This window comes from Ctenopharyngodon idella, chromosome 23 (assembly GCF_019924925.1).
Source record: "Ctenopharyngodon idella isolate HZGC_01 chromosome 23, HZGC01, whole genome shotgun sequence".
NCBI lineage: Eukaryota > Metazoa > Chordata > Actinopteri > Cypriniformes > Xenocyprididae > Ctenopharyngodon > Ctenopharyngodon idella.
In genome coordinates this window covers 18,385,702-18,412,842 of record NC_067242.1, presented here as the reverse complement: position 1 = coordinate 18,412,842, position 27,141 = coordinate 18,385,702, and the positions used below count along the sequence as shown (strand labels likewise).

The following is a 27,141-nucleotide window of genomic DNA, read 5'->3' as shown; positions in this document are numbered from 1 at the left end:
GAAAACAGTTCTACCATGTTTTATTTCACTTTTTTTTTTTTTTTTTTTTTTTTATAAACGTATAATATTTAATAAATATTTGTTTTATTGGTTTATTTAATTTAGCCTATTTTGTATTAACGTTCTGTAGGCCTATTAACGTTTTATTTTTTTTAACGTACCTTTTTAAATGAACTTAACCTATTAAAATATTGATTTACCGTCTTATAGGCTTATAAACATTACTTTTGTAATTTATGACTGTTGAACACATCATCGAATGGGAGGGTTTTTGAATTGTAAATTAATTGAAACAACAAAAAAAGTTCATAAGAAAAGTGCTTTGCCGTAGCCTATACGGAACACAACTAAACACAAGGGGGCGCGGTCCTTTCAGCGCGCGCTGGCACCCACACACCCAAAAACCACATCTTATTTAATGTGTTATTGCCTAGCACGAGAGATTAGTCTCGGTGAAAGCTAGTTTTATTCAACCCCGTCAACCATTGTGCCCTTGGGCGTCAATGACCCTGGCCGTCAATGGTCCACTTCAGCGCTCATTCATCACTGTGGAACATGGATACGTGAAGTGGCAGGTTCTGTTTTCACAGGGGGGATGTAGCCGTTGGCTTGGTCAGCACTTGTCGTCCTGTTGTGGGTCACTAACAATGTGTTCATGCCTCACCTATAAATGTCTATTTCTCAATAATCCTGACGTGGTCCATCTCGGAAAAGTCTTTGAAGCCAAAAACATCACTGGCATGTGATCAGTCAGACTTTGTCAGACTCAGCAGGCTCTACACATACATTCACCTGAGACATTCTCAAAAGGAACGCATGAGTAAACAAACATAGGCTTTTTCCTTTGAAACGGACCACAAGTATGAATACACAATTTTTATCTCATAATGCAAATATGTTAGCAATTATACGGTCTGAAAAGAGCAAGCGGCACTGCCTTGACAAAAATATTCTGGTTGTTTCGTCACTCATCCGAGTATCTCCATCGGTTTCCGGTAACTAGGATCATCACATGAACATGTTTTGGAGTATTTTGGTTTATTTAGAGAGGGTTTTTTTTTTTTTTGTCTTGTTTTGTCTTCTATCATTCTATTCGGTTTCCTGTTTGAAGGAGCATGTGTCAGGCGTTGTTTATCCTGTGTGAAACTTGCAGTCGTTGTTCTTTGCATGAGTTACAGAAGCTGAATTTGCATTTTGAAGGTGTAACGCTCACTTGTGAAAAACCTTCCAGGACCTTTATACAGAGAATCAAAAGTAGAAAAGAACGAGATGTTAATTGTCAGGATTTTAACAAAAACTATGCAATTCATTCAGATTCATGATGAAATTCTCTTGTCCCCTTAAACCAGATTGTAAACAGAACTATCTTGTAGAATTTTAAATAGCTATAAAATTGAAATAAGAAAAGTGGAAGACTATCATAAAATACATTCATTACAATAAAAAGAGAAAAAGAGAAAAAAAAAAAAAAAATAGGGATCCCTGACTGAAGGCGTAAGAATGCAATCGATAATTTGAAAATTCAACTGTCAATCAAGAACAGGCACGCCTCCTTTTCACCTGTTCACTGCGACTTAAAGGAGACAAAGAAATCGTTCGCGAAAACGACGAGAGACATTCCAATTGATAAGATGTTTCTGTTCTTTCGGACCGTATTTTGTTTGATTTTGATACTTATATTTGCTCTCAGATATGTCAAGGGAAACTCGGGATATGGTATGTAACTCTGAAACAGCACGTGACAAATAAGGCCTTGATGAAACTCTGAGGAATCTAAGTAATTTGGGTACACATTAAGATTTGTTTATAATATCAAATTCATCACATTTTTACAGCTGTTCACCTTGGATTCAACAACTATAGCTCATTGGACTCAACCGATCAAGAAACTAAGCGTCCCCTATGTTCCAAGCCGTGTTTCAGTGAAGGGTAAGAGTCCTTTTTTTCTACTACACTATTCACTGTTTACACTGTAAATGTTTTGTCAGGTAACTTAAAATGTGAATAATAAAATAATTAAATATTATAGATCTAAATATGATAACCAAATAGATTTTATTCAACTAAAAATATTGAATAAGTCTATATAAAAAACAATTATAAAAGTTATAAAAACATAGGCTACATGAACGTTTGACAAAAATGGAAGTGTAGGCAATATAACAGCACAATGCAATTATTTAGTTTTTACAATCAAAATAATTAAAATAATCATAAATGGTTACAACATAAAATATATAATAAAATGCAAATATTAAAAAAAAAAACAATAACTAAAAAAAAGTCTACAATGTTATTATTATTTAAAATACAATGCATAAATGAATTTTAAAGGTGGAAATAAAATGTTCTGTTTTGTGCAAAAAATTATATGCAAAATTGCATTTTGATTGGACTGATTTCATTCTCTTGTATTTATTGTAAAGATACTTGCTTGAAATGTGCATCTTTTATTGTTAAACAACACTGAAAGAATATGTGGGCAAAACTATAACCAGAAGTGAGCAATCTTTCACTATATTGTATATCAGTTTATCACAAAAATTTTCCAGAGAGTTTCACTTTCACAATTGATCTAGTTCAGACCATCCAAGAAAATTTTTCTCAGAATCATTTATTGAATGTATGTCAGCATCTGAGTAATATAATACTATTTTGATTGTGAGTTTGACTCTTTACTCATACCCTCAGGTAAGTTTCTGTGTTTTTGTATTGAGAAGCTTGTCTGGTTTTTATTTGCCTACAGATGCTTCTCTTCTGAGTTTGTCCCTTATGGGAATGAGACGGGCTGGTTGGCAGTGTACAGCAGCAGAGGGCCTTCTGTTCATGATACCACTGTAGCTGCTGTGACTGACAGGGTGCAGATTGGAAAGCCCCTCCTCCTGGAAGTCTCAGGTTATTGTCAGCTTTGCCATAGCAACCCTTGTGCAATTCAATAGTGCTTTTTAATTAAATTTTATTCTAATTGAATTGGGCACATCTTAAATAAAGATATTCTATTCTCAAATACTCCTCTAAGCAATGCGATGTAATCCCTTGTATATTTTATTATATTTCCAGGCATACCAAATCTGAGCAAAGAAAACATTTCCATGGTTTTCATTAGATTTAGTGGGAACTCTGATCCTCAGGGCTTGCATAATATGTCTTTCATGGCCAACGGATACTTCACCTGCTACATAGATGCAATATTACCTACTGCTGGACTGTACCATTTAAGTATGTTTACTGGACAGAGCCACAAATATGGGAAGAATGTAACAAAATAAGCTATTGTGACCACCATATGCCTTTGTATTTTTAGACGTGACCATGACGAACAGTATCTACACTCATTCTACCAGCTGGCAGATTAGAGCATGTCCCTCTGGGACTGAGTACTTGAATCTCATGTTGTCCAAGAGAGATCGGGATATCCCATCCTGTGCCCTTCTGCCCATAGATACAGAGGACGAGCAGCAGGATAAAGCCTCAACCAAATCCACAGACAGTCACAAGCGAGGTGTGAGGTCCATTCGTAAAGAAAAGCTACTCAGTTATACAAACCTATCAACATTATTTTATACTTTTCTGCTTTGTATGTGTGATGTGTTTTCCAGCTGTTTGGATTTTTTCTGATAAACGGGCATATGCAACACAGACAGACATCACATTTGTAGCAGTAACAGAAGCACCAGATCCTCTATGCTTTCATTGGAGATTTGGGGATGGATCTGAAATTAAAACAACATCCAGATTCTTCAAAAAGAGATATCGCCTCCCAGACAAGTGATTTTTGTTTTTGTTTATTCATATAGACAATCTAAAGAGCTTTTTAGTTACAAAAAACATATTTTACTGAATCAGTACTTGTGTCTATTTACTGCATTTGTACATTAGATTTATTTTTCTATCTGTCTTTGCAGATACAATGTCACTGTCAGTGTGTCTAATGGCTTCACGTCCATCAGCTCAGATGTTTATCCTGTTGTGATTCAGAGAGCTGTGCAGCCCAACAGGCTTCTGTACAGTCCCTCAGTTTTATCAAACCGCTCTGTAAACTTCACCTGCCGGATCAGCTCAGGAACTGATGTCTCGTATCTTTGGAATTTTGGAGATGGAACAGAGCAAAAAGGATCAAGCACTGAGCATCATGTCTTCAACAGGTAGAAATTGTATCCTCCTAGCTTCCCTTTTTTGTCACACTGGGTATATACAGTCAAACCAACATTTATTCAGACACCTTGAACATTTCATTCATTAATACAGTTTATTCACTATAGTTGGTCAGGTCAAAAGGTAAAACATGGTCAGGTCAAAGTGATTGAATAATTTTTTATTCCAAATTTTTATCAGTTTTACTGGTAGTCCACTGTATGAAGAATTTTTGGCTACAATATGTCACAGTTTACTTTATTTTGCTCTCCTCACTTACATAAATGAACTATAGTGTCCTGCACCCACTAGTAAAAATATCAAAAATGTCTGAATAATATTTGGTTTGACTGTAAATAGAAGATTTTTAAAAATGTTTTCAAAAGAAGTCTCTTATGCTCACCAAGACTGCTTTTATTTGACCAAAATACATTAAAGACTGTATTACTATAAAATATTTTTACAATTTAAAATAACAGTTTTCTACTTGAATATATTTTAAAATGTAATTTATTCCTGTGATGTTCAAGCTGAATTTTCAGCATCATTACTCTAGTCTTCAGTGTCACATGATCCTTCAGAAATCATTCTAATATGCTGATTTACTGCTCAAGAAAGATTTCTTATTATCAATGTTGAAAACGGTTGTGCTGCTTAATATTTTTGTGGAAACTGTGATACATTCTTTTCAGGATTCTTTGATGAATTGAAAGTTCAAAAGAAAAGCATTTATTTGAAATAGAAATCTTTTGTAATATTATAATGTCTGAAGTCATTGTCCCATATAATTTTTTTCTCTTATTATTTATTATTTTTATTTGTTTTAAAATGTTGTAACAGTTGCTTCTAACAAAATCTCGTCCTCAGTCATAATTGTTGGTTACTCATGCCATTGAATTTTTCTAAAAAAAAAAAAAAAAAAAAATTATTTATTGTAAATGTGAATATTTTTTATTTTTCTATAGAACTGGAGAGTACATATTAGAGGTTATTATGTCCAACCTGGTGAGTTCAGCCTCTTTCACAGGGCACATCTTTGTTGTTGAAGAATCATGTCAGCCTCCTCCGGTGAAAAACATGGGCCCAAATAAAATACAGGTACAAGTTCCCTATATTCCACAATTAGACAAATACAGTCAAACCAAAATTTATTCAGACACCTTGAACATTTCATTCATTAATACAGTTTATTCACTATAGTTTAAAAAATGGTAATAGAGTTAAACTGTGTCAGAAAAAATTAATCTTGATAATGTCAGATAACACTTAAGCAAAACATGGTCAGGTCAAAGTGTATGAATAATTTTTGGTTCTAAATTTGTATCAATTTTACTGGTAGTCCACTGTATGAAGAATTTTTGGGTATAATATGTCACAGTTTACTTTATTTTGCTATTCTCACTTACATAAATGAACTATTGTGTCCTGCACCCACTAGTAAAAATATATTAAAAATATCAAAAATGTCTGAATAATTTTTGGTTTGACTGTATACTCTAACAGTTACACTAGAAGACATTACTAATACTGCCGGTGGAAAGTTTGGAATAATTAAGATTTTTCCTCACCAAGGCTGCATTTAAAAAATCAAAAATACAGTAAAAACAGTAATATTGTGAAATATTATTACAATTTAAAATAACTGTATAGAAAATATATATAATATGTAAAATAACTCCAGACTTCAGTGTCACATGATCCTTCAGAAATCATTCTAATATGATGATTTGCTGTTCAAGAAACATTTCTTATCATTATCAATTTTTGCTGCTTAATATTTTTGTGGAAACCTGTGATATACTGCAATTCTTAAGTTTGGGGTAAGTGCAAAATAAAGAAAATAAATGTATGCATTTATTTATCAAGGACACATTAAATTGATCAAAAGTGACAGTAAAAACATTTATAATGTTACAAAAGATTACAAATTTCAAATAATTGAAATCAAATAATTATTTCAAATAAGTGCTGTTAATTAAACTTTCTATTCTTCAAAGAATCCTGAAAAAATGTATCATGGTTTCTACAAAAATATTAAGCAGCAAAAACAGTTTTCAACATTGATAATAAGAACCATTAATTATGATTAAACACCAACAATTAATAATAATTGAGCATATTAGAATGATTTCTGAAGGATCATGTAACACTGAAGACTGAAATGATGCTGAAAATTCAGCTTTCCAACACAGGAATAAATTACATTTTAAAATATATTCAAATTGAAAACAGTTATTTTAAATTGTAATAATATTTCACAATATTACTGTTTTACTGTATTTTTGTCATGAAATGAATGCAGCCTCGGTGAGCATTTTTCAAAAACTTTTGACTGGCAGTGTATATACGAAATAAATTTTGCTTGCATGCTTTCAGGTGTGGCGGTATCAAAATGTCCATCTTGCTGTGACGTTTGAGGCTCAGATTCAGTGTAATGTCTCCAGAGGTCTCCTGTATAGATGGACTATGTATGACATGAGCGGACGAGAGCTGCTCCTCCCACACATAGACACTGGACGACAGTATATTGATCTTCCAAAATACCTCCTTCATTATGGAACATATAAAGCTATTGCAAAGGTAATGTCCTTTTATCACTTTTCTGTTTGGCTTAGAACTCAGATAATTCATATTCTACACTAAAAATATTGTTTCAAACAAAGCTAAAAAGTACTTGATATGGTAACACTTAAATAACTGATATAATTTTAATATATTCAAAATAAATGTATATATACAGGGTTGATACAGTCTAAACAGAAATACTGTGAAAAATTATTACAATTGAAAATAGCTTTTGTTTTAATGTATATTAAAATGTAGTTTATTCCTGTAATGGCAAAGCTGAGTTTTAAGAATCCTAACTGCAGTCTTCAGTGTCACATGATCCTTCAGAAGTCATTCTAATATGCTGATTTGCTGCTTAAGAAACATTTCTTATTATTATCAATGTTGAAAACAGTTGTGCTGCTTGAGGTAACTGCCTGCTTTTACTTTTTCAGTCCTAAATCATCTATATTTTAATGGATGTATTAACATGAGGAAATACTAATAAGAGTTTTTGTCATCACAAAGGTCCAGGTATCCGGTAATGTGGTGTACAGCAACTACAGTGTTTTAATTGAAGTGGTACGCAGTCATCCTGTCAGTGTCATCAGTGAAGCTACAAATATTTTCATCAGTCGTCAGAACGGCATCATTGTTACTCTGGATGGACGAAAATCACATGACCCAGATTACCCCAATAATACTATAAGGTACGTGACAGTGTTTGTTTATTGATTACATTCTCTCATTTTTGCATAAATCACATCTGAAATGTTCGTTTCTGTTTTAGTTACAGCTGGTCATGCAGGCCAGTAAACACAGAAGAGAGCAGCTGTTTCAACATGAACATCGTGACCACTTCAGCAGTACTTACATTTCCCGCTCTTGCCTTGAAACCTGACTTTGACCTGCTCAAATTCACTCTTACTGTGTACAGTGGTCATCAATCTTCTTCATCTGAGATGTTCATCACTGTAACATCAAAACGTGTCAGGTGGGATTTAGGCGGATAAAAAAAAATTGTTATAAAAATACACATGCAATGAATGCAATATAGTGTAGTTGTATATCACGCATATAATGAATCATATTTTTTCATTCTCGGCAGCAACATTCATATGTCTTGTAAAGATTGCAGAGAAAATTCAGTGAACTGGAATGAGCAGTTTTCTGTTTCTGCTCTCTGTGATGATTGTGGTTTCGATGCAAAAAATGTCACCTATTACTGGAAACTTTACCTTGTTAATGCCTCAAGCAAAGCTGTTTCAGAAAGTAAGTACAGTCATTCAGAAAGACAGTCATGTAATATTTACCAAGACCGTTTAGTTTGTGTTTTTGATACATTTGAAATTAATTGCTCTTGCTCTTTCTTTCAGTTCTGTTCTGCAGTAGTATGGATCTAGGTTTACCCTCTAAAATGGAGGAGAGCTTACATTTCTCCCAGCCTGCTGTGACACCCTACACTCCAGCCCATTTTACTGATCCCTCCGTTCCAGATATAGGACTATCGCTGGCTCCTTATCTTTTATCTAAAGATATTGACCTTACAGCCCCAGTTACACAAGACACTCTGACTTCAATGATGTATACGAAACACCAAAGCATTAATGTACACACGCTAATTGAAAGTCCCAGCACAAACAACATGTACCACCGTGCAGCATTTCCAACTATCACACCTTCCTTCCCTGGTGAAACAGACTCGTCTGGGGGTCAGTGGGAGTATCATGGGTCTTTACCAGCCCCAGATAAGGTGTCATTGACTGATGTGATCTCAGGTAAGGTACTGTGGTGAAAATGATCGTAACCATGTCAGAATCATGCCATATAATGAATTATGTAAAAGTTTTAAAACTTGAAATAGGTTCCCTATTATAATAAAGCTTTTGTTTTTATGTCTTGAAACAAAATAAGCTCTGTGCAGAGCTATGTTATTTATCACGATTTCTATTGCAATAAAATGAGATTAGACGCCCTCTGGTGGTAGATTGTTTTTGGATAATCAACATTTAACAATCATTTTTACAACAAGAAGAGCTCAGCCAAGGCAAAAGGCAATTTATGGAGAAAAAAAAACATACTATTTAATAGATCAGTTATCTAACTCAAGGAGATCATTGTGGCAACCTAATAATAATAATAAGCATACAAATTATTATTATTAAAAGTAGTAGTAGTAGTAGTAGTAGTAGTAGTAGCAGCAGCAGTAGTAGTAGTAGTAGTAGTAGCAGTAGTAGTAATAATTACAATAAATAATAATAGTAATTTATTATTATTATTATTATTATTATTATATATTAATAATAATATTAAAGCAATAAAATGTAATGATAATATACTAACTTTGTGAACTACATTTGCAGACTTGCATACCGAGGTTTACACAGACATTTACGAGACAATGTCAGGTGATCATCCCTCCCTACCAGGTATTTTACTCTTAAGTAAACAAACCTCTGGACTTTACATGCTGAAATTAGAAATTTTATTTTTATTGAACAGTACTGTGTAATCTGCATGATGCTCATATGATATATTTGGTTCTGTTTAGAGTATGATTACTATAATTTTGGAATTGAAGAGGCTGATCCTGGTGTTCCTGTCGGCAGACCTACAGGTATGTTTTTTTTTTTTTTTTTGTGCTCCGCATCAAATGAGCAATAATGATTTCTAGTTTTTTAATTGCTGTAGTGTGTTTAACTGTGTCTTGTGTGTGTGTGTGTGTGTGTGTGTGTGTGTGTGTGTGTGTGTGGTCCTGGTATTTCCTACATTATGGGGACCAAATGTCCCCATAGTAATACCAGTAAAATTTTGATCTTATGAGGACATTTTTTTGGTCCCCATCAGGAAACAAGCTTATAAATCATACAGAATGACCTTTTTTTGAAAATCTAAAATAGCAGAAAGTTTTATGTGATAGGAAGGTTTATAGGTTATACAGTTTATACATTATGTCTGTGGAATGTCCCAATAAAACATGGAAAACCCAACGTGTATGTGTTTGTGTGTGTGTGTAAGGGACCAGTTCAATGGGATTTAATTGGAATGAAGTATCATTCCCTCACTCTTATGACAATGAGGGTGATAATCTGGTGGACCCCAATCTGCTTGGCCCGGCGGTTTCTGAGAAGACCCTGCTGGATCTGGACAGACAGCTCATTCATCAGTCTGTGTTTGAGTCTTACACTCTCACAGGTAAGTAAGAGCACTCACAGCGTTTATTATAAGGACACGAAACCTTCTGAATTACATAAACATTCCTACACTCTAAAAAAAATGCTGGGTTGTTTCAACCCAAAATTTGGGTCAAAAATGGACAAACCCAACTGTTGTTAAATTTATAAATTAAGTTTTTAACCCAACAGTTGGGTTTGTCCACAACCCAGCATTTTTTAGAGTGTATAAAACTAAGTCAACATGACTCATTTTACATATGGATTGTAAAAAGAACCTTTGGTTGTCTTTGTCTTCTTTTTCCTTTAGGATTATCTTCTTCGGTTGTCACATTTAAACAGTTTATGCTTAAACCAAAGAGTCTTTATTTGCTCGAAGTGTCTGCAAGTGAGTTTTCCATTTTGTTTTGGAAATTCATAATGAGATTCCTATTACAAATGAAAATTAAATGAATAAATAATGCATTAAATATGTGTATTTCTTTTGTCCAAATGCTATTTGCATTTTTTTCACTCCTTTTTTTCTCACCTTGTCAGGTTCTGAGGAGCGGCTACAAGGGAAAAGCCAGCTGTTTTTCCACACACAAGCTGTTCCGGAGGGAATGAGCTGCCAAGTGCAGCCCAACACAGGCTCTGAAATCCACACTCATTTCAGCGTCTTCTGCTCCTCTGGAAAAGAGGTCTACGTTTTTCCACTCCTTTCAACATATTCATATTTTGCATTTTTAAGAACAGTGTAATATTCAATATACATTTTTTCTTTGATCTGATCTTGATGTAATTGTGTTTCTGTGATCAGGATCTCTTGTATGAGTACAGTTTCAGTGTGGGAAACACTGAGAGGAAACTCCTTTACAAAGGCAGGGATTTCCAACATTACTTTAGTCTTCCTAGTGGAGATCCTAATGACAATTACAAAGGTATAAAAAGAATCCATAATAAAGCAGACAAGGTCATTTCACATTTACATTATTATAATCTCACACAAACAAGCCACATCTTACCTATTCTCATTCTCTTTTTCCACAGTCACAGTCTATATTGAAATAATGAACCGATTTGGAGCAGCGACCAAACCATGTCCTGTGACAGTGACTGTTCGTCCAAGCTTTCAGAGAAACTCATCCTCCCAGCCCAGCCCTGATCAAGAACTGTGCGGACACAAAAATTAATTCTTACATCTTTATCTGGCGTATTAGCATTTTAAATGACCTTTATTCCTTCTTCCAGGTACATGTATGGAATAGGTAACCTAACCGGTCTGAGTAAGATTGGAAGCAACAGAGACGTCATCAACTATATCTCTCTTTTGACCACGGTGCTGAACCGCTTGAGTCTGGACCCGGAGTCTTCTGTCGAGCTTTTGACTCTCACACGCACCGCCCTCATTTCAGCAACCTGTCAGCTGCCCATCACTGACAAGGTCTTAACTAGACAAAGATTCTGTAACTGACATTTGCAAAAAAAAAAAAAAAAAAACTTTAACTCTATGTTCTTGTTTTTTTTAGGGAGATTTATTTGAAATAATTTACAGGCTTACTGATTTGATAAGAATCTCTATTCAAGTGAGTATAACCCAAGCTTGGATTTAATTTCAGTTTTCTTTATAATGTTTTATACATTTTGCTAATTATTTAATATCTGATTTAGGTGACATTTCACAGTGCCAGAGAAGTAATCCAGCATGTTCACAACATCCCGTCCCTCTTACATGAGTCCAAGCCTCCAGCAGGCCATATATTGGACATTGGAATAGTGAATGCACTGGTATCTCTCCTGTCTGGTGTATTGGAGGCACCAGTGCTTTTTTCCAGACCAGAACACCAACTCATAAACAAAGTGCTTTACACCATCACTAATGTAGTACTGGTAAGAAAGGCATCCCTGATGCAATGTTGATTTGCTAGCTTTAAAAATGACATGACATTAAAGGGTTAGTTCACCCAAAAATGAAATTTCTGTCATTAAGTACTCACCCTCATGTTATTCCAAACCCATAAGACTTTTGTTTATCTTCGGAACACAAATGAAGATCTTTTTGATGAAATCTGAGAGCTTTCTGTCCCTCCATAGACAGTCTACACAACTGAAATTTTGACGCTTCAAAAAGTTCATAAAGAGATTGTGAAACTAACCCAAATGAATTGAGCGGTTTAGTCCAAATTTTCTGAAGAGGCTTGATCACTTTATATGATGAACAGACTGAATTTGGGCTTTTATTCACCTAAACATTGATCAGTGAACATAAACAGAAGCTCAACTGCACTTGAATGATGCACCAGAACAAATCTCTTCCGGAAGCTCAAATGTGCTGCTTAACACACGAGAACGAACCTCATTGGTTCTCGCAAATCAAGAAACTTGAGCTTCTGTTTACCATAACTGATGTGTGAGTTGATGAATGTTTACATGTGAATATCAACTAAATTCAATCTGTTCATCATATAAAGCGATTGAGTCCCTTCAGAAAATTTGGACTAAACCACTCATTACATTTGGAATCTCTCGTTCTCTTTATGAACTTTTTGAAGCGTCAAATTTTCAATTACGTAGGCTGTCTATGGAGGGACAAAAAGCTCTCAGATTTCATCAAAAAGATCTTCATTTGTGTTCCTAAGATGAACGAAGGTCTTACAGGTGTGGAACGACATGAGGGTGAGTAATTAATGACAGAATTTTCATTTTTGGGTGAACTAACCCTTTAACCTTGTCCTGCTGATATTTTTTTCTGTTTGAAAAGTTGAAAAGCAGCTGAAAATTTTAATGAACTCCCAACTAACAGGGAACGTTCTCAGAACTTTGGCTAACGTTCTGGCAACATTCTCTCAAAGTTATGAACAAACGTTCTTCCTGTAATGTTAATAGGATGTTTCTTCATAGTTATCTGGTCTTTAATAATGTTCTCAATTCCTTGGCACAAAAACATTATTTATACATCATTCATTGAATGATTTTTTTTCCTGAAATGTTTTAGTTGGACGTCTGTAAGACATTTTTTAAATGTTACTACTTGCTGTGTTAAGAGAACATTCAAAAGTAAAGTTCCCATAATGTGTGCAAAATTATAAAATGGAACATTTTCTTAACATTCTCATAACCAAAAAAAAAAAAAAAAAAAAATTTTAATACATTAAAAAAATGGAATGTTTTCATAACTTAATGGTAATGTTAGCAAACGTTCTTAGAATGTATTTTTGTTATCTAGTTTAAGTCCTTCGAAATGTCCAGATCGAGATGCATCTTCTAACTTGTTAAATCTACCATGTGATCAATTCATTTTATCTGATTATTATAGCTCTGTCTGTGTTGTAAACGGCAATGTCTCGTTTTAGTCACTGTAGATATGAATGTAATAATGTAGTATTTTAGTCTGATTTTCATGATCACTGTGGGATAAACAGATCTCTTCTGAGATTCTGTGATATTAACCTTGTACATTTTGATTGCAGGAGTGTATGCTATCCAGCAATGTCTTGCAGTACAATGTGAACGCTACTTTTATGGAAGTATTAGCCTGGAAGGATGGTCAGTCTTCTTCTATGGTGAAAACATTTGGCCTCACTACGTTCCACCTCACTGATTTTCTCGGGATGCAATTTCAGCAATGGAGCAGCAATAGCCAGCACAAGCCGTGCTTCATTACCTGGCTCACAGTGTACAGGCAGAGCCCATACCGCTGCTCCAGAGCCATGCAGGTACACTATAAATGCATAGCTGAATTTGAGAAAATATGTGCTTTGCCCTGTAAAGCAAATTACACTCTAATTGAATGTGATGTTACAGTTCAGTGGAGAAATAGCAGACATTCGGCTCTACAACTGCACCACTAGGAAGGAAATCAAAGTCCGACATCTATCCACACCAGTTACCATTGAATTTCAGAGAAAAGAGGAGACAAAAGTAGCTATTTTTTACTGCTTGATCACAAATAGTTTTCCTCTATATTTGGTTATTTGCCTGATTTGTGTTTATGCTTGTTCCAGCAGAGCAGACATACAGAGTTCACTCTTCTGCGCAGTCAGGTGAATAGTCACCAGTTCAACATCACGTCACAGACACTTCAGAGAGCCCTTCAGATCACTGTGCAGTTTAACAGGCCAGCTGAACGCCCCTTTCCCATCCTGCTGCTGCTTAGGTGATGACATTGCTGCATTTCAGTGATAGACTTCAGTATTCTAGTCAATCATTATGTTAAATATAACATCTGTTCACAGGATGTACGAGCAGCCAACACCTAATAAGTACAGCGAACAGAAAATACATCACTGGAAAGGACAGACAGCTCACATATTCCTCCCTCAATCCTATTTGCATGGTTTGGTTAAACTTTTTATTCCATACATTATTGTATTTGACACAAAATAGATGACAACTTTTGAAGATATAAAAAAAATTAAATGTAATTTTTTCTTTTTTTATATATAGATTAATTATAAATGTGAAACTGACTACCATTATTAGTATTATATATATAATAAAAACATTATATATATATATATATATATATTACATTACACATAAATGTGTATATATATATATATATATATATATATATATATACACAGTGCTCAGCGTAAATGAGTACACCCCCTTTGAAAAGTAACATTTTAAACAATATCTCAATGAACACAAAAACAATTTCCAAAATGTTGACAAGACTAAGTTAAATATACAGTGAAACATGGTGGTGGCAGTGTCCTTATGTGGAGCTGCATGAGTGCTGCTGGTGTCGGGGAGCTGCATTTCATTGATGGCATCATGAATTCACAGAAGTACTGCTCTATACTGAAAGAGAAGATGCTACCATCACTCCGTGCCCTTGGTCGTCGTGCACTTTTCCAACATGACAATGATCCTAAACACACATCTAAGGCCACTGTTGGATTTCTGAAGAAGAACGGGTGAAAGTGATTCAGTGGCTCCTGATCTGAACCCAATCGAACACCTATGGGGAATTCTGAAGAGACAAGTTGAGCATCACTCTCCGTCCAGCATCCAGTCTCTAAAAGAGGTCATTCTTGAAGAATGGAAAAAGACAGATGTTGCAAAATGTCGCCAACTTGTTCATTCCATGCCTAGAAGACTTGGTGCTGTCATTAAAAATCATGGAGGCCATACAAAGTACTAAATGTAGTTTTTGTTGTGGGGTGTACTCATTTTTGCATCACCCTAATTTGAGTAAAAACTGAAAAATGTATAATCAAAAATATATTATCAACCTTACTTTCATGTTATAAGTTAAACAGATGTTATATTAAACTTAGTCTTGTCAACATTTTGGAAATTGTTTTTGTGTTCATTGAGATATTGTTTAAAATGTTACTTTTCCGTTATCCGTTTTTTTACGGATTTTTTTTTTTCCTTTTTTTTTTTTTTTTTTTTTTACACTGTAGATATATTATTATATATTATATTTATATATTTAATTAGTACCAATATCCAGTCAAACTAAAAATTATTCAGACATTTTTCATATTTTTGATATATTTTTACTAGTGGGTGCAGGACACTATAGTTCATTTATGTAAAACTGATACAAATTTGGAACCAAAAATTATTCAGACACTTTGACCTGACCATGTTTTGCTTAAGTGTTATCTGACATAATTAAGATTATTTTTTTTCTGACAATTTAACTCTGAGATCTTGTCATATTTTATTACCAATATTTTAAACTATAGTGAATAAGCTGTAATAATGAATGAAATGTTCAAATTGTCTGAATAAATTTTAGTTTGACTGTATATATATATATATATATATATATATATATATATATATATATATAATGTAATAATTAAATATTAATATTAGTTATAATTAAATATAATCTATATAATATGTTTTTTTTAACAATTCATTTTTATATCTTTTTCATTATAAAAAATGCATTTTTTTTTTTTTTTTTTTTTTTTATCTCCAGCTACTGGTGCTGTTTACCTGATGCTTCTCAATGCAGACTATAATAAAAGCCCTAGCAACAAGTACATTGCCAGAGCTGTGAACTACACACTTAGCATTAAGTCTGTGGAGTGTCTTTCCTGGGATGGTGTGAAAGAGTGGAAGCCCAGGGGCTGTTTTTCTCATGGTGGTGTTTCCCCAGACAAGATCTACTGCAGGTATGGGTTATACAATAAATGCTCCATCTAGTGGTAAGACAAAAAAATAAAGCTTCATGTATTTTGATCCTGTATAGTTACCTCAATTGTTGTAGTAATGGCTTCAAAAGTACTTATAAATGAATTCTTAATAGTGTTTCTTAATATCAATTATTGTGTCAATCATTTGCTCTGTAGGCCAATATTATGTGGCCACATGCACTAATAAAAAAACTAAAAATGCATCTGATGATCCTTTTTTTCAGTTGCAGCCACCTGGCATCATTTGCAGTATCGCATGAGAAAATCACAAGCAGCTTCGACTCTGCAGATGTTTCACAATTTATCCAGTACACCTGCAATGCCTCTCTCCAAATTTATCAGATCTGAATATGGTTGCTTTTTAACTTACACTTACAGATATTCTTATCTTGTCTTGCAGCTCCAAAACCAACTACATACTGATCATTTTGTCAGTAATATTCCTGGCTGTCTATGTGTTGGTGTTGATCTTCTGTAGGAAGGCTGATATTTCCATACAGAAAACTACAGGCTCATTCCTGCTTCCAGAAAACAATCCCTCAGACAGATTCCTCTATGCTGTCACAATAGATACAGGCTTTAGATCTAGAACCAGAATGACAGCAAAGGTTATTAATCATTGTGACCATTGCTGCATACACTGTGTGAATGCATATTGAAAGTTGCATGCGTTATATACGTTACAGTCGATTTCTGAATCTTTATTTGTAAAATGTTGTCAGGTTCACATTGTTCTATATGGAGATGATGGTGTCTCTCAAACCAGGGAACTGAGCAGCTCTGACTCCAAACTCTTTACATGCAACTCAAGGAATACTTTTATTCTGAGGTAAATGCTCATTCTGCACATTTATTGAGACCGTACAGCCAACCATTAATTTAAACCTAATTTAATTGTCTAATTTGTTACATTTTTGATCCTAATTTCTCATTATTCAGCTCCCCAGAGAGTCTGGGTCGAGTATTGAAGGTGCACCTTTGGCATGATAATGGAGGTTCATCTCCCAGCTGGTACCTGAGCCATGTGGTGGTAAAAGACCTGGTGCAGGGGTCCAGTTGGTTCTTCCTGGGCCAGTGTTGGCTGGCAGTGGATGAGGGAGATGGAAAGGTGGAGAGGAGTTTAGCTGCTTCTGAATGCGGCCTGACTTTTAAACAGGTGAAACCCCATGTTGTTATTGATGTACATCTAGTTAAATATGGCTATATAGATTTATGTGTGTCTGTGCAGTGTTCTTATAAAAGGATAGTCCACCCAAAAATGAACATTCTGCTATCATTTACTCGACCTCATGTCATACCAAACCTGTATGACTTTCTTTCTTCTGCAGAACACAAAAGAATTTTGAAGAATGCTGAATATAACATTTCCTCTCCCGATTTCAAAACACTGCTTCATGAAGCTCGGACTGTTATGAATCTTTTGTGTCAAATCATGATTCGGATCGCGTGTCAAACCGCCAAACTGCTGAAATCACGTGACTTTGGTGCTCCGAACCGCTGATTCGACACAAAAGATTCAAAACGCTCCGAAGCTTACTGAAGCAGTGTTTTGAAATCGGCCATCACTATATAAGTCGTTATTTTGTTTTTTTTGGCGCACCAAAAATATTCTCATCGCTTTATAATATTAATATTGAACCACTGTACTCACATGAACTGATTTAAATATATTTTTAGTACATTAATGGATCTTGAGTGAGGAAATGTCATTGCTGGCTATGCAGGCCTCACTGAGCCATCGGATTTCAACAAAAATATCTTAATTTGTGTTCCGAAGATGAACAAAGGTCTTACGGGTGTGAAACGAAATGAGGGTGAGTAATAAATGACATTATTTTCATTTTTGGGTGAACTAACCCTTTAAGGCAGCAATTATACTTTAAGTTTAAAATTTTACATTTAAAATTTTTGGCACAATACAAAAACGAGGTTTAATTGTCATATCTGCTTAGAATGAGTATATTGTTTTTTTTTCTTTGAATATGTCTGTTACACAATCTAACAAAAAAATCTTGTGTTTTTCCTCTATGTATCTGAGAAAGTTTCTATATTTGAAACTCACAGAATACCTAGAGGACTTTCACCCGTGGCTGTCAGTGTACAGCTGTCCGTCTTTCAGCTCTCACACACACAGTCAGCGTTGGAGTGTGTGTCTGCTGCTCCTGCAGGGCTACATGTGTGTCAGTGCAGTGCTCATAAATCTTTTGGAAGAACAGGTGTTCAACACAGAAATCAATACATGTCAACAAATACCATGTCAGCATGTGTGATTTTGTTCGTTTCATTTTCATTTTCCCAATATTGAGACGTGTCTTTTTTTTCTGTACACCAATGGGCAGTGCTTTTTAGAGATGGGCTTTATTGATGTTTCACCGGTTTCCATGGTAACAGGCCTGTGCAGTGCTCTTGCTGTGATGCCGGTGGGGGGTCTGGTGTCCCTGGTGTTCCGTGTCAGCAAGGTCAGAATTCCCAGGCTGCCTGAAATTGTCCCTCAGTTTCTTCTTGCCACACAGTTAAATTTTGAATCTACTGGATGCATTAATTCAGACAACTATTATTTATTATGTATGATATATATAAATATATATATATTTCCTGTATCTGTTTTAGACCACGTCCCGTAGTGTGTCTGGAGACCAGTATAAGGTCAAGGTGCCTGATGAAGGTATGTTATCATGTATCACTCCACTCATTATTCAAAATAGTTTTATGCAAAACACTTTCTATTGGTTTGTCTGTATCACAGATCACCGTGATGCACTTCTAATGAATGATTGTACATTTGAATCGTATCTGTCCTGGAATACAGTTTCCCATTGGACTCAAAGCTCTTGGAAAAAAGAGTATAAGGTATGATGTACAGATCAGTTAAATATGCTTATGTTATGCTTTATATGCTCAGCTGAATATGCTTTACACTTAAATTATTTTAGTCTACATTACTAAAGACAATGCAAATGGTGCGTCCTGCAGTATGGTACTCAGGATTGGAAAACCTCAGATTCATTATCTACGTCAAAACTTCAAGAGGATCCTGACACCATCTTAGAGTCTGTGGAAGACTCAATGTGTGATGTCAACTTCAGATCACATGACAAATGCAAATGGAATAAGACTGATTTCAAATCACACACCTCTGCAGGTTTGTGAATTTAAAACCTATAATAAAAATTAAAGTATACATACACATACATCATACATCACATATACATATAATATTTTACTATAATGATATGTATATTTTTAATAAATTATGATTATTTAACAAATATATTTTTATTTTTTTCATATAGTTATAATAATATAGTTTTTAAATTAATTGGGGTCAGTAAGGTTTATTTTTTTTAGGAAAAAAGGCATTTATAAAGACATTTTATAATGTTACAAAATATTTCTATTTCAAAATTAATGTTTTTTTTTTTTACTTTTATTCATCAAAGAAAAAATATTAAACAGCACAACTGTTTTCAACATTAATAATAATAAAAAATGTTCTTGAGCAGCAAATCAGCATATTAGAATGATTTCTGAAGGATCATGTGACACTGAAGACTGGAGTAATGATGCTTAAAATTCATCTTTATATCACATGAATAAATTACATTTTAAAATATATTAAAATAGAAAACAGCTATTTTAAATTGTAATAATATTTCATAGTTTTTACTGTATTTTTGATCAAATAAATGCAGCCTTGGTGGTCATAAGAGACTTCTTTCAAACACATTAAAAAATCTTACCAACCCCAAACTTTTGAATGGTAGTGTATGAGACTATTTATATTTTTTCTTCTTGTACACAGACATCCTAGAGAAGCAGCAGGTTTGTGCTGGTAGAATCCAAAGTCTTCAATCCTGGTGTTATTATGTGGGCTGGACCCTCTGCTTGACTCTCTCTCTTACATGCGTCCTCATCACAGGAACTCTTGGAGTAAAGTGGGTGATCCTTTGATAGTACTATATTCTGTTGGAGCTTAAATATTTCTTGAAACGTGTATTTGTCAAAAAATTTGTTTCCCAAATATATGAAAATTAGCATTTAAATTTGTTACCCTACAGGTTCAGCAAAACAAAGACTCTTCTGTGGACTCATTCTGTGTTCTTTTCTCTTGTCTGCTGTGGCTTTGTACTGCATCCAGCAATGGTAAATCATCTTGATCCCACACACTCTGTGCAGGGTCGCTGTACATGGATTCAATTTAATATTTGGCCCACGTTCTGTTCTTGGATCTTAAATTAAATTAAAACCTGTTTTAAAATTTTATTTCCTCATACAGATACTCATAATTGCTGTCACAGTGTCTCTGCTACATCGAAAGAGGCCGAACTGGTTCCACAGTCTAAGTTTAACCGAGTCTGTCACTGAGTTATCGAAACACGGGGACCGAAAAAATGAGAATGTCTTTGTTAGCAAATACCAGCAGTCTCATTTTGAAAAGGTAAAATCATGTAAACATGACTTACTGTATAAAGTTTCAGGATTTTTATATTTTACTCAAAATTTCTACCAGATAAACTATTTTAGAGCTCAGCATAACTAGAAATATTTATATTCTTTATAAAAATGCCCACAGAATTATAAAATTTTGTTAATTTGTATGACTTCCAGGTCTAGAAATCAAACTTTTAAAATGAGCTACCTCATATACAGTATCCAGGTTTTTCAAGATGCTGGGAATCCTGGTTCTTCAAAGACAAAAACAATTGAGGAAGTTAATTAAAATAGGAATATCTTGATTATTATTATTATTATTATTGGCTTATTTTAATGCTTATTTTGTTTTAATTTAAATCATTTTAAGTCATCTTGAGGCCCCCTTTGAAGTTTGCTGAGGCCCCCTAATGGGCCCCGGATCCCTGATTGAGAACCACTGATTTAAAGGAATTGCAAGAGAACTTTAGATTGAAAATAATCAAGTTTGCAACTACTCTGCATTATGTTTGATGAGCAGGTGCTCGCTGCCCGTCAGAGAGCCAGGTATCTGCGTCTAGTGAAGCCACCGAATTCAAGAGAGTTGAAGTGTGTGAGACGCCAGATCAAGAAACAGACTCTCCTTCACAAAACCACAAGGTCTTACTATTTGATCAACCTCAACTTTTAATTTTTTTCTTGCAACCTTTTACCTTTGAACCTCAAAAATACACTTTTGCTTCAACAGGGATTTGGTGTTACACCTAATCATGCTGTCGACGATTCTATTTGTGACTTATGGAAAGTCTGCCAATGACTACAAGTACTGTTTGAATCAGGCTATCAAAACTCATTTCACAAAGTAAATACAGACGTTCTCAAATAACCACATTACTTGAAATGATATTATTACTGAGTGCTAACAATAAAAGTGCTAATGTTGTTTTCATATTAACAGGAGTCCACAAAATTCATTTCACTCCATCCAAAAACATGACGATTGGTGGAAATGGACAACAAGCACTTTCCTAGAGAGACTATACGACAGTGCCAACTGGCATGATAATGGAACAGAAAATGAAGTACATTTTTAATGATTTATTTGACATCTGTTGCCATTTAAAACATGATTTAAGTGGCTTTACAAAAAGTACTGCTACCTATGTGTTCCTTTAACAGACTTCAGATTTCAGAAGTGCTTATTCTCTTATTGGGAGTCCAGTCATTAGAAAGATCAAGAGCACATTTAACTCATCATGCCAGGTAAATCACCAACACTGACTGTTTTACAGTAAAAATTATTCCTTAAATGCGAAGACACATTAGATACATACACATAACATTTGACAATACACTGCAGATCAAGTATGAATTAAAATTATTTTTATGCTCTTGAAAGAAGTCTTTTATGCTCACAAAGGTTGCATTTATTTGATAATATTGTGAAATATTACTACAATTTAAAAGAACTGTTTTCTATTTGAATATATTTATTCCTGTGATGGCAAAGCTGAATTTTCAGCAGCTATTACTCCATTCTTCAGTGTCACATGACCCTTTAGAAATTATTCTAATCATATTAGAATGTTTTCTGAAGGATCATGTGACACTGAAAACTGGAGTAATGATGCTGAAAATTCAGCTTTGCCATCACAGGAATAAATTACATTTTAAAATATATTCAGAAAAGAGTTTTGTTATAATATACAATATAATGCAATATATAAAAAATATATATATTTTTATATAAAATAATTAATTTAAATTGTAATATTTCGCAATGTTACTGTTTTACTATATTTTTCATTAAATAATTGCAGCCATGGTGAGCATAAGAGACTTCTTTTGAAAACTTTTTTAAAAAATCTTAATTATTCCAGTGTGTTTTCTCTATAACCAGATCTTGAATTTGTTGGGCAAGAACAATGTGAAATGCTCTGATAACCAATCTGTGGCAAAGAGACACTCACTTTGTGGGAAACTTGGGTGTTATGAGGGAGAAAGAGTGAGTGTGAGCCTGGGAAAAACAAGGTAAACTGCGAATTAATAATCTTTTACATGAAAAGTATCTGTAATATTTAATCTTTTATATTAAAGAATATGTATTGCATTGCTAAAATAGGTTAAAAGCAATCAAGTCAATTAAAAAGCTTCTGGATACCAGCTGGATGACACCATTCACCCAAATTGTGATGGTCCAGTTTATCCTGTACAACGGGCCCAGTAACCTCTTCACGTCAGTCACCATTCTAGTAGAGCAAACCTCAACAGGAGCTCTGATACCCTCAGCAAGTGTGCAGTCCACTAGACTCTACAATTTCCCAGCTGCCCTTGACTACGGTGTTATGACCTGTGAGGTGAGCATCTTATTACAGCCCAGACACATGATCAGCTGATAACATTAAGTTTAATGTGGAGGGTAAATGTGATATCGTTATTGATTGTGAGTATACAATATATGCATAATACGATACCATAATATCACACAGTTATTATATTATATTATATTATTATAACTAGAAACACAGATAAGAATAATTATTGGAATAAGCAGTGTACCTATTTTTATTTCATTTAAATAGCCTTTATTAAATTGTGAGTATATTTAACTTAATGTTTTTTCCTCTCTAGCTTCTTTTCTTTTCATTCATCCTGCTTCATATGTATTGGCAAATATATGTTATGACTCAAAGAGGATGGCTTTACTGGAGAAACATTTGGAGCTGGCTTGAGGTCGGTCTAAACATACATTTTAACATTATACTTAACATTATTCTTTTTAATGACTTTCCTCTGCTACTTACTGTATTTTTTTTATATACACAGGTGACAGTTATCATCTGCAGTCTTTTACGATATATCTGCTCTGCATACAACTTTATGCTAAAAACAGAGATGATTGACTTCCTGCAGAAGGAGGATTTTAAATTACCTGTTGATCTAAGCCCCATCTTCTTTTGTGAGCAGGTAGGACAAAGCAGTTTAAATCATTATACTGTATTTCTATTATCCCACTATGAGAAGATGCCATAATGTGAATCAACTGCAGTTGAAAATAACTGGCACTGTATGCAGTTACATGGCTCAAGTGAACTAAATTTGTTCAGACTTTCTGCCAGCGTTCTGAATTTAGCAATATGGTATTCACTGGCAAACAAATCATTTTAAATATGAACATATGTAATTCACAGCTTTCTCAATCACTCCTTGGTGGTGTTGTGAACTTGCTTCTTCTGAAATGTGTGTCCTTACTACGTCTAAACAAAGCAGTAGCAGCAGCTGTGTCTACTTGGAATCCGATCTTCTCCAACCTGCTTTGGTTACTGGTAGCCTATTGATTTACATAACACAATATGTTAAAATCAGTTCACCCCATTATTGTAACCGAAGGCTACTTCCATTAAATTACTTTCTTTATTTCTATTTAGGCACCTGGCGTTATTGTCACAGTAGCCCTCTCCGGTCTCCGCAACCTGATCTTTTATTCATTCCCCTTTACTTGTATCACCAGATCCGCTCATTTGCTCTTCACTCATTTCTTTTGCTTGAGCCACTTTAGTGACATTTACCTCCAAAACCAAGTCCCATCAACACTTTATTTTGGAGCAATATTTTGCACTGTGATTCCACTGAATGCTATGGTATGTATTGGAATATCAAATATGTATTATTTATGATACACAGCGTATATTTGAGTGCATTTCTATCATAGTTTAAAGTGTAACTTTTCGTATTGATATTATACCTCCTATAATGATTTGGACTTGATTTGATATTACTCTTAAATGTTTTTTTGTTGTTGTTTTTTTCCAGGTAATTTCCACCCTTACAATTTTTGTGAAACAAACAAAGACAACTAAAAAAAGAAAACATTTACTGACTGTCTTTGAGCTGATCTATTATGTCAAAGACATGGCTTTACTCATGATTGGCAAAGCCAGTCAAAAGTCAGCTGACCATCATGTCCACGCTAATGTAAGCACTCCCTGTAATCATTGATACAGTTTTTATTATGTAAATAATATTGACTGCATCATTGTTGAGATTTTTGTAATAATTTAAAGATAAATCTGCATTTCTTTCCACAGAGCTTTTATTTAGCAGAGTTTGAGGATCTCATGGATGAGCTGTTGTTTCATCTCTGCAGCATGTCAGACAGTCTCCACAACACCCTGCCAGCAAAAGAACATCTATTTGAAACCCAGAGCAATTTTTCTTTCCCACTTTCTGAGCACGTCTATTGCTCAGACTCAGAGGTGATTATTTTACTTTTGCACAGCACTCACATTATTCACGCCACACTGTACACATTTATGTGACTTACGTGTGCATTTTGTTATTAGTTGTTGTAGTATACAGTGTTAGTATTTAGTGCTATTAAATTACATCTAAAGCACCAGCTTAAAAGGAAAATGTATTTAAAATGCTGTTTACTGTTTTATCACAAAATGTATATTAAGGTTTATTAATATTATTAAAGGGTTAGTTCACCCGAAAATGAAAATTCTGTCATTAATTACTCGCCCTCATGTCGTTTCACACCCGTAAGACCTTCGTTCATCTTCAGAACAAAAATTAAGATATTTTTGATGAAATCTGAGAGGTATATGACTCGTCCATAGACAGCAATTTAACCACCACTTTCAAGGTCCAGAAAGGTACTAAAGACATTGTTAAAAAAGTCAATGTAACTGCAGTGGTTCAACCTTAATTTTATTAAGTGATGGGAATACTTTTTGTGCGCAAAAACAAAACAAAAATAACGACTTTATTCAACAATATCTTCTCTTCTGTGTCATTCTCATACGTTGTTTACGTCAAGCGCTTCCAGGTTCTACGTCAGAACGCCGACTCATTATTGGCCGACACCTGCGTCAGCATCACACGCATGCGTTGTGCTGCTCACGTGATCAGCTTTGGCCAATACTGAGATGGCATTCGGACATAAACACGGAAGCCTTCACTGTGCTTACTGCGCCAATTACGTAAGGATAATGACAGGGAAGAGAAGAGATTGTTGAATAAAGTTGTTATTTTTGTTTTGTTTTTGCGCACAAAAAGTATTCTCATCGCTTCATAAAACTAAGGTTGAACTACTGCAGTTACATCGACTTTTTTAACAACGTCTTTACTACCTTTCTGGACCTTGACAGTGGTGGTTAAATTTCTGTCTATGGACGAGTCTTGGATTTCATCAAAAATATCTTAATTTGTGTCCCGAAGATGAACGAAGGTCTTACGGGTGTGGAACGACATGAGGGTGAGTAATTAATGACAGAATTTTCATTTTTGGGTGAATAAACTCTTTAAATGTTAAAATTGATATTATATATTAAATTTGCAACAATTGTATATTGTTGTTTTGTATAGAGTGACAAAAGCTGTATGAATAGCCAGCCACACAGATTGGGGAAGAAACAGAAAGGATGCGTGGATGTGAGCTGTGCATCATTTTTGTCATATAAGGAAAACCCTCACAGGTAGATTTGTTGTTCTCTAAGTCAAATGCAATAGAGAGTTGATATACAATATGAATGAATGTCAAAGTCTTTTACACTGTAATTCGCTAATTAATTCACTTCAAGATTCCCACTTGAACACAGAATGTCTCAGTGCTTACAACAAGGCAGAGGAAGAACACAGGAGAAGAGCCTTTCAAGAGGGCCGAGGAATTTCAAAAACCACCTCAAAGATCCTGTCAGAGAGTCAGAAGCGATTGGACAGACACAAATTCTTTCTTCAAGCAAGCAGATCCATTGTGCACCAGCTGAGTGGAAGGGCATAGTGTCCTCTAAATCAGAAACACTGCCTGATCCAAGCAGGGTGGCAGATGATGCCCTCAAGTCTCAAATCATCACACAAATGAAAAGGCACACTGTTTTAACCTCAGCTACTTGCAAAGTGAACATGGGTACAGTTCATGCCAAAGCAGCTGGACAGTCATTTGTGTTTAAAGCATTACCCATCGAGGGAATGGACAATTCTGTAGAAGATCAAATGATTATTCCAGGGTACATTGAACATTGTATGTAATACAAGATAAAAGCTGTTCAGTTTGTACTCGTAAATTGTGGAAGAGAAGCATTTTTAAACCATATGGGTTTCCTCTGAAATTTCTAACTGGTTTTTATAATGGTCATTTGGCATGACTTTATAAAAACGTTCGTGTTTTGTTATTTGAACAACATTGTTTACACAGTCTTACCTCAAACTTGATATTTGATGTGAAGTTAAATGCGTAAAGTCCAACTATCACAAGGACATGACTTGTTTGACAAATTGAACAACTGTAACTTTTTTAATAAATAATTTTCAAAAATCAAAATTCACTTTTGGGGTATTATTGTGTAATTGTGAAATTCCTGAGGGTGGCCCTTTCCTTGTGAGTTGTCCATCATGACTGACTAAGAATCAAATCAAACTTTTTTTTTTTTTTTTGCCATATATACAATTTTAGTAAATAAATATGTCTACCCTTTTTGTATAGTTTACTATATTTCTACACAGGGCATACATAACTTCAACAACTGAAAACTTCACATTGCTCAGTAATAACTTCACTGAGTTACACTCAGTAATAACTGCCCCTGGTTACACTTCCTGGATCTCGTCCTATCCCTTTCACTTACCATCCAATCACATTGTACCCCAAGACAGACCATCCAATTGCGGTTTTGAACGTGCATGAGCTGCGGGCTTCAGTGGCGATCGATGATTGGCCAAGTCCTTGCTCTACC

General features: G+C 34.5%; 1 protein-coding gene across 3 annotated transcripts; it reads left to right on the top strand.

Annotated features, from left to right (window-relative positions):
• The first annotated feature begins 625 nt into the window (after positions 1 to 625).
• Positions 626 to 27,012, top strand: LOC127505794 (polycystic kidney disease 1 like 1). 3 transcript variants are annotated; one of them, XM_051881616.1, is made up of 54 exons: positions 626 to 1,716; positions 1,836 to 1,929; positions 2,747 to 2,895; positions 3,061 to 3,219; positions 3,305 to 3,502; positions 3,600 to 3,768; positions 3,906 to 4,145; positions 5,100 to 5,232; positions 6,511 to 6,714; positions 7,210 to 7,391; positions 7,472 to 7,675; positions 7,790 to 7,953; positions 8,058 to 8,459; positions 9,045 to 9,110; positions 9,233 to 9,298; positions 9,700 to 9,876; positions 10,165 to 10,242; positions 10,392 to 10,534; positions 10,654 to 10,774; positions 10,884 to 11,007; positions 11,085 to 11,277; positions 11,363 to 11,419; positions 11,505 to 11,723; positions 13,304 to 13,549; positions 13,638 to 13,754; positions 13,838 to 13,989; positions 14,069 to 14,169; positions 15,778 to 15,973; positions 16,219 to 16,302; positions 16,395 to 16,602; positions 16,717 to 16,823; positions 16,934 to 17,150; positions 18,037 to 18,210; positions 18,334 to 18,453; positions 18,605 to 18,659; positions 18,804 to 18,844; positions 18,968 to 19,136; positions 19,797 to 19,929; positions 20,053 to 20,137; positions 20,271 to 20,432; positions 20,946 to 21,064; positions 21,153 to 21,266; positions 21,363 to 21,486; positions 21,584 to 21,667; positions 22,305 to 22,435; positions 22,527 to 22,761; positions 23,036 to 23,137; positions 23,231 to 23,371; positions 23,596 to 23,730; positions 23,833 to 24,045; positions 24,218 to 24,379; positions 24,493 to 24,660; positions 25,775 to 25,884; positions 25,990 to 27,012. In XM_051881616.1, exons 1-54 carry the CDS (start codon positions 1,632 to 1,634, stop codon positions 26,435 to 26,437), a joined length of 8,280 nt encoding a protein of 2,759 aa, XP_051737576.1. In that variant the 5' UTR covers positions 626 to 1,631; the 3' UTR covers positions 26,438 to 27,012. The 3 variants fall into 3 exon arrangements, with proteins under 3 accessions (XP_051737576.1, XP_051737577.1, XP_051737578.1); XM_051881617.1 differs by lacking the exons at positions 13,304 to 13,549; positions 13,638 to 13,754; positions 13,838 to 13,989; ... (26 more) ...; positions 25,775 to 25,884; positions 25,990 to 27,012 and having other exon boundaries at positions 11,363 to 11,547; XM_051881618.1 differs by lacking the exons at positions 11,363 to 11,419; positions 11,505 to 11,723; positions 13,304 to 13,549; ... (28 more) ...; positions 25,775 to 25,884; positions 25,990 to 27,012 and having other exon boundaries at positions 11,085 to 11,327.
• The last annotated feature ends 129 nt before the right edge of the window (positions 27,013 to 27,141 follow it).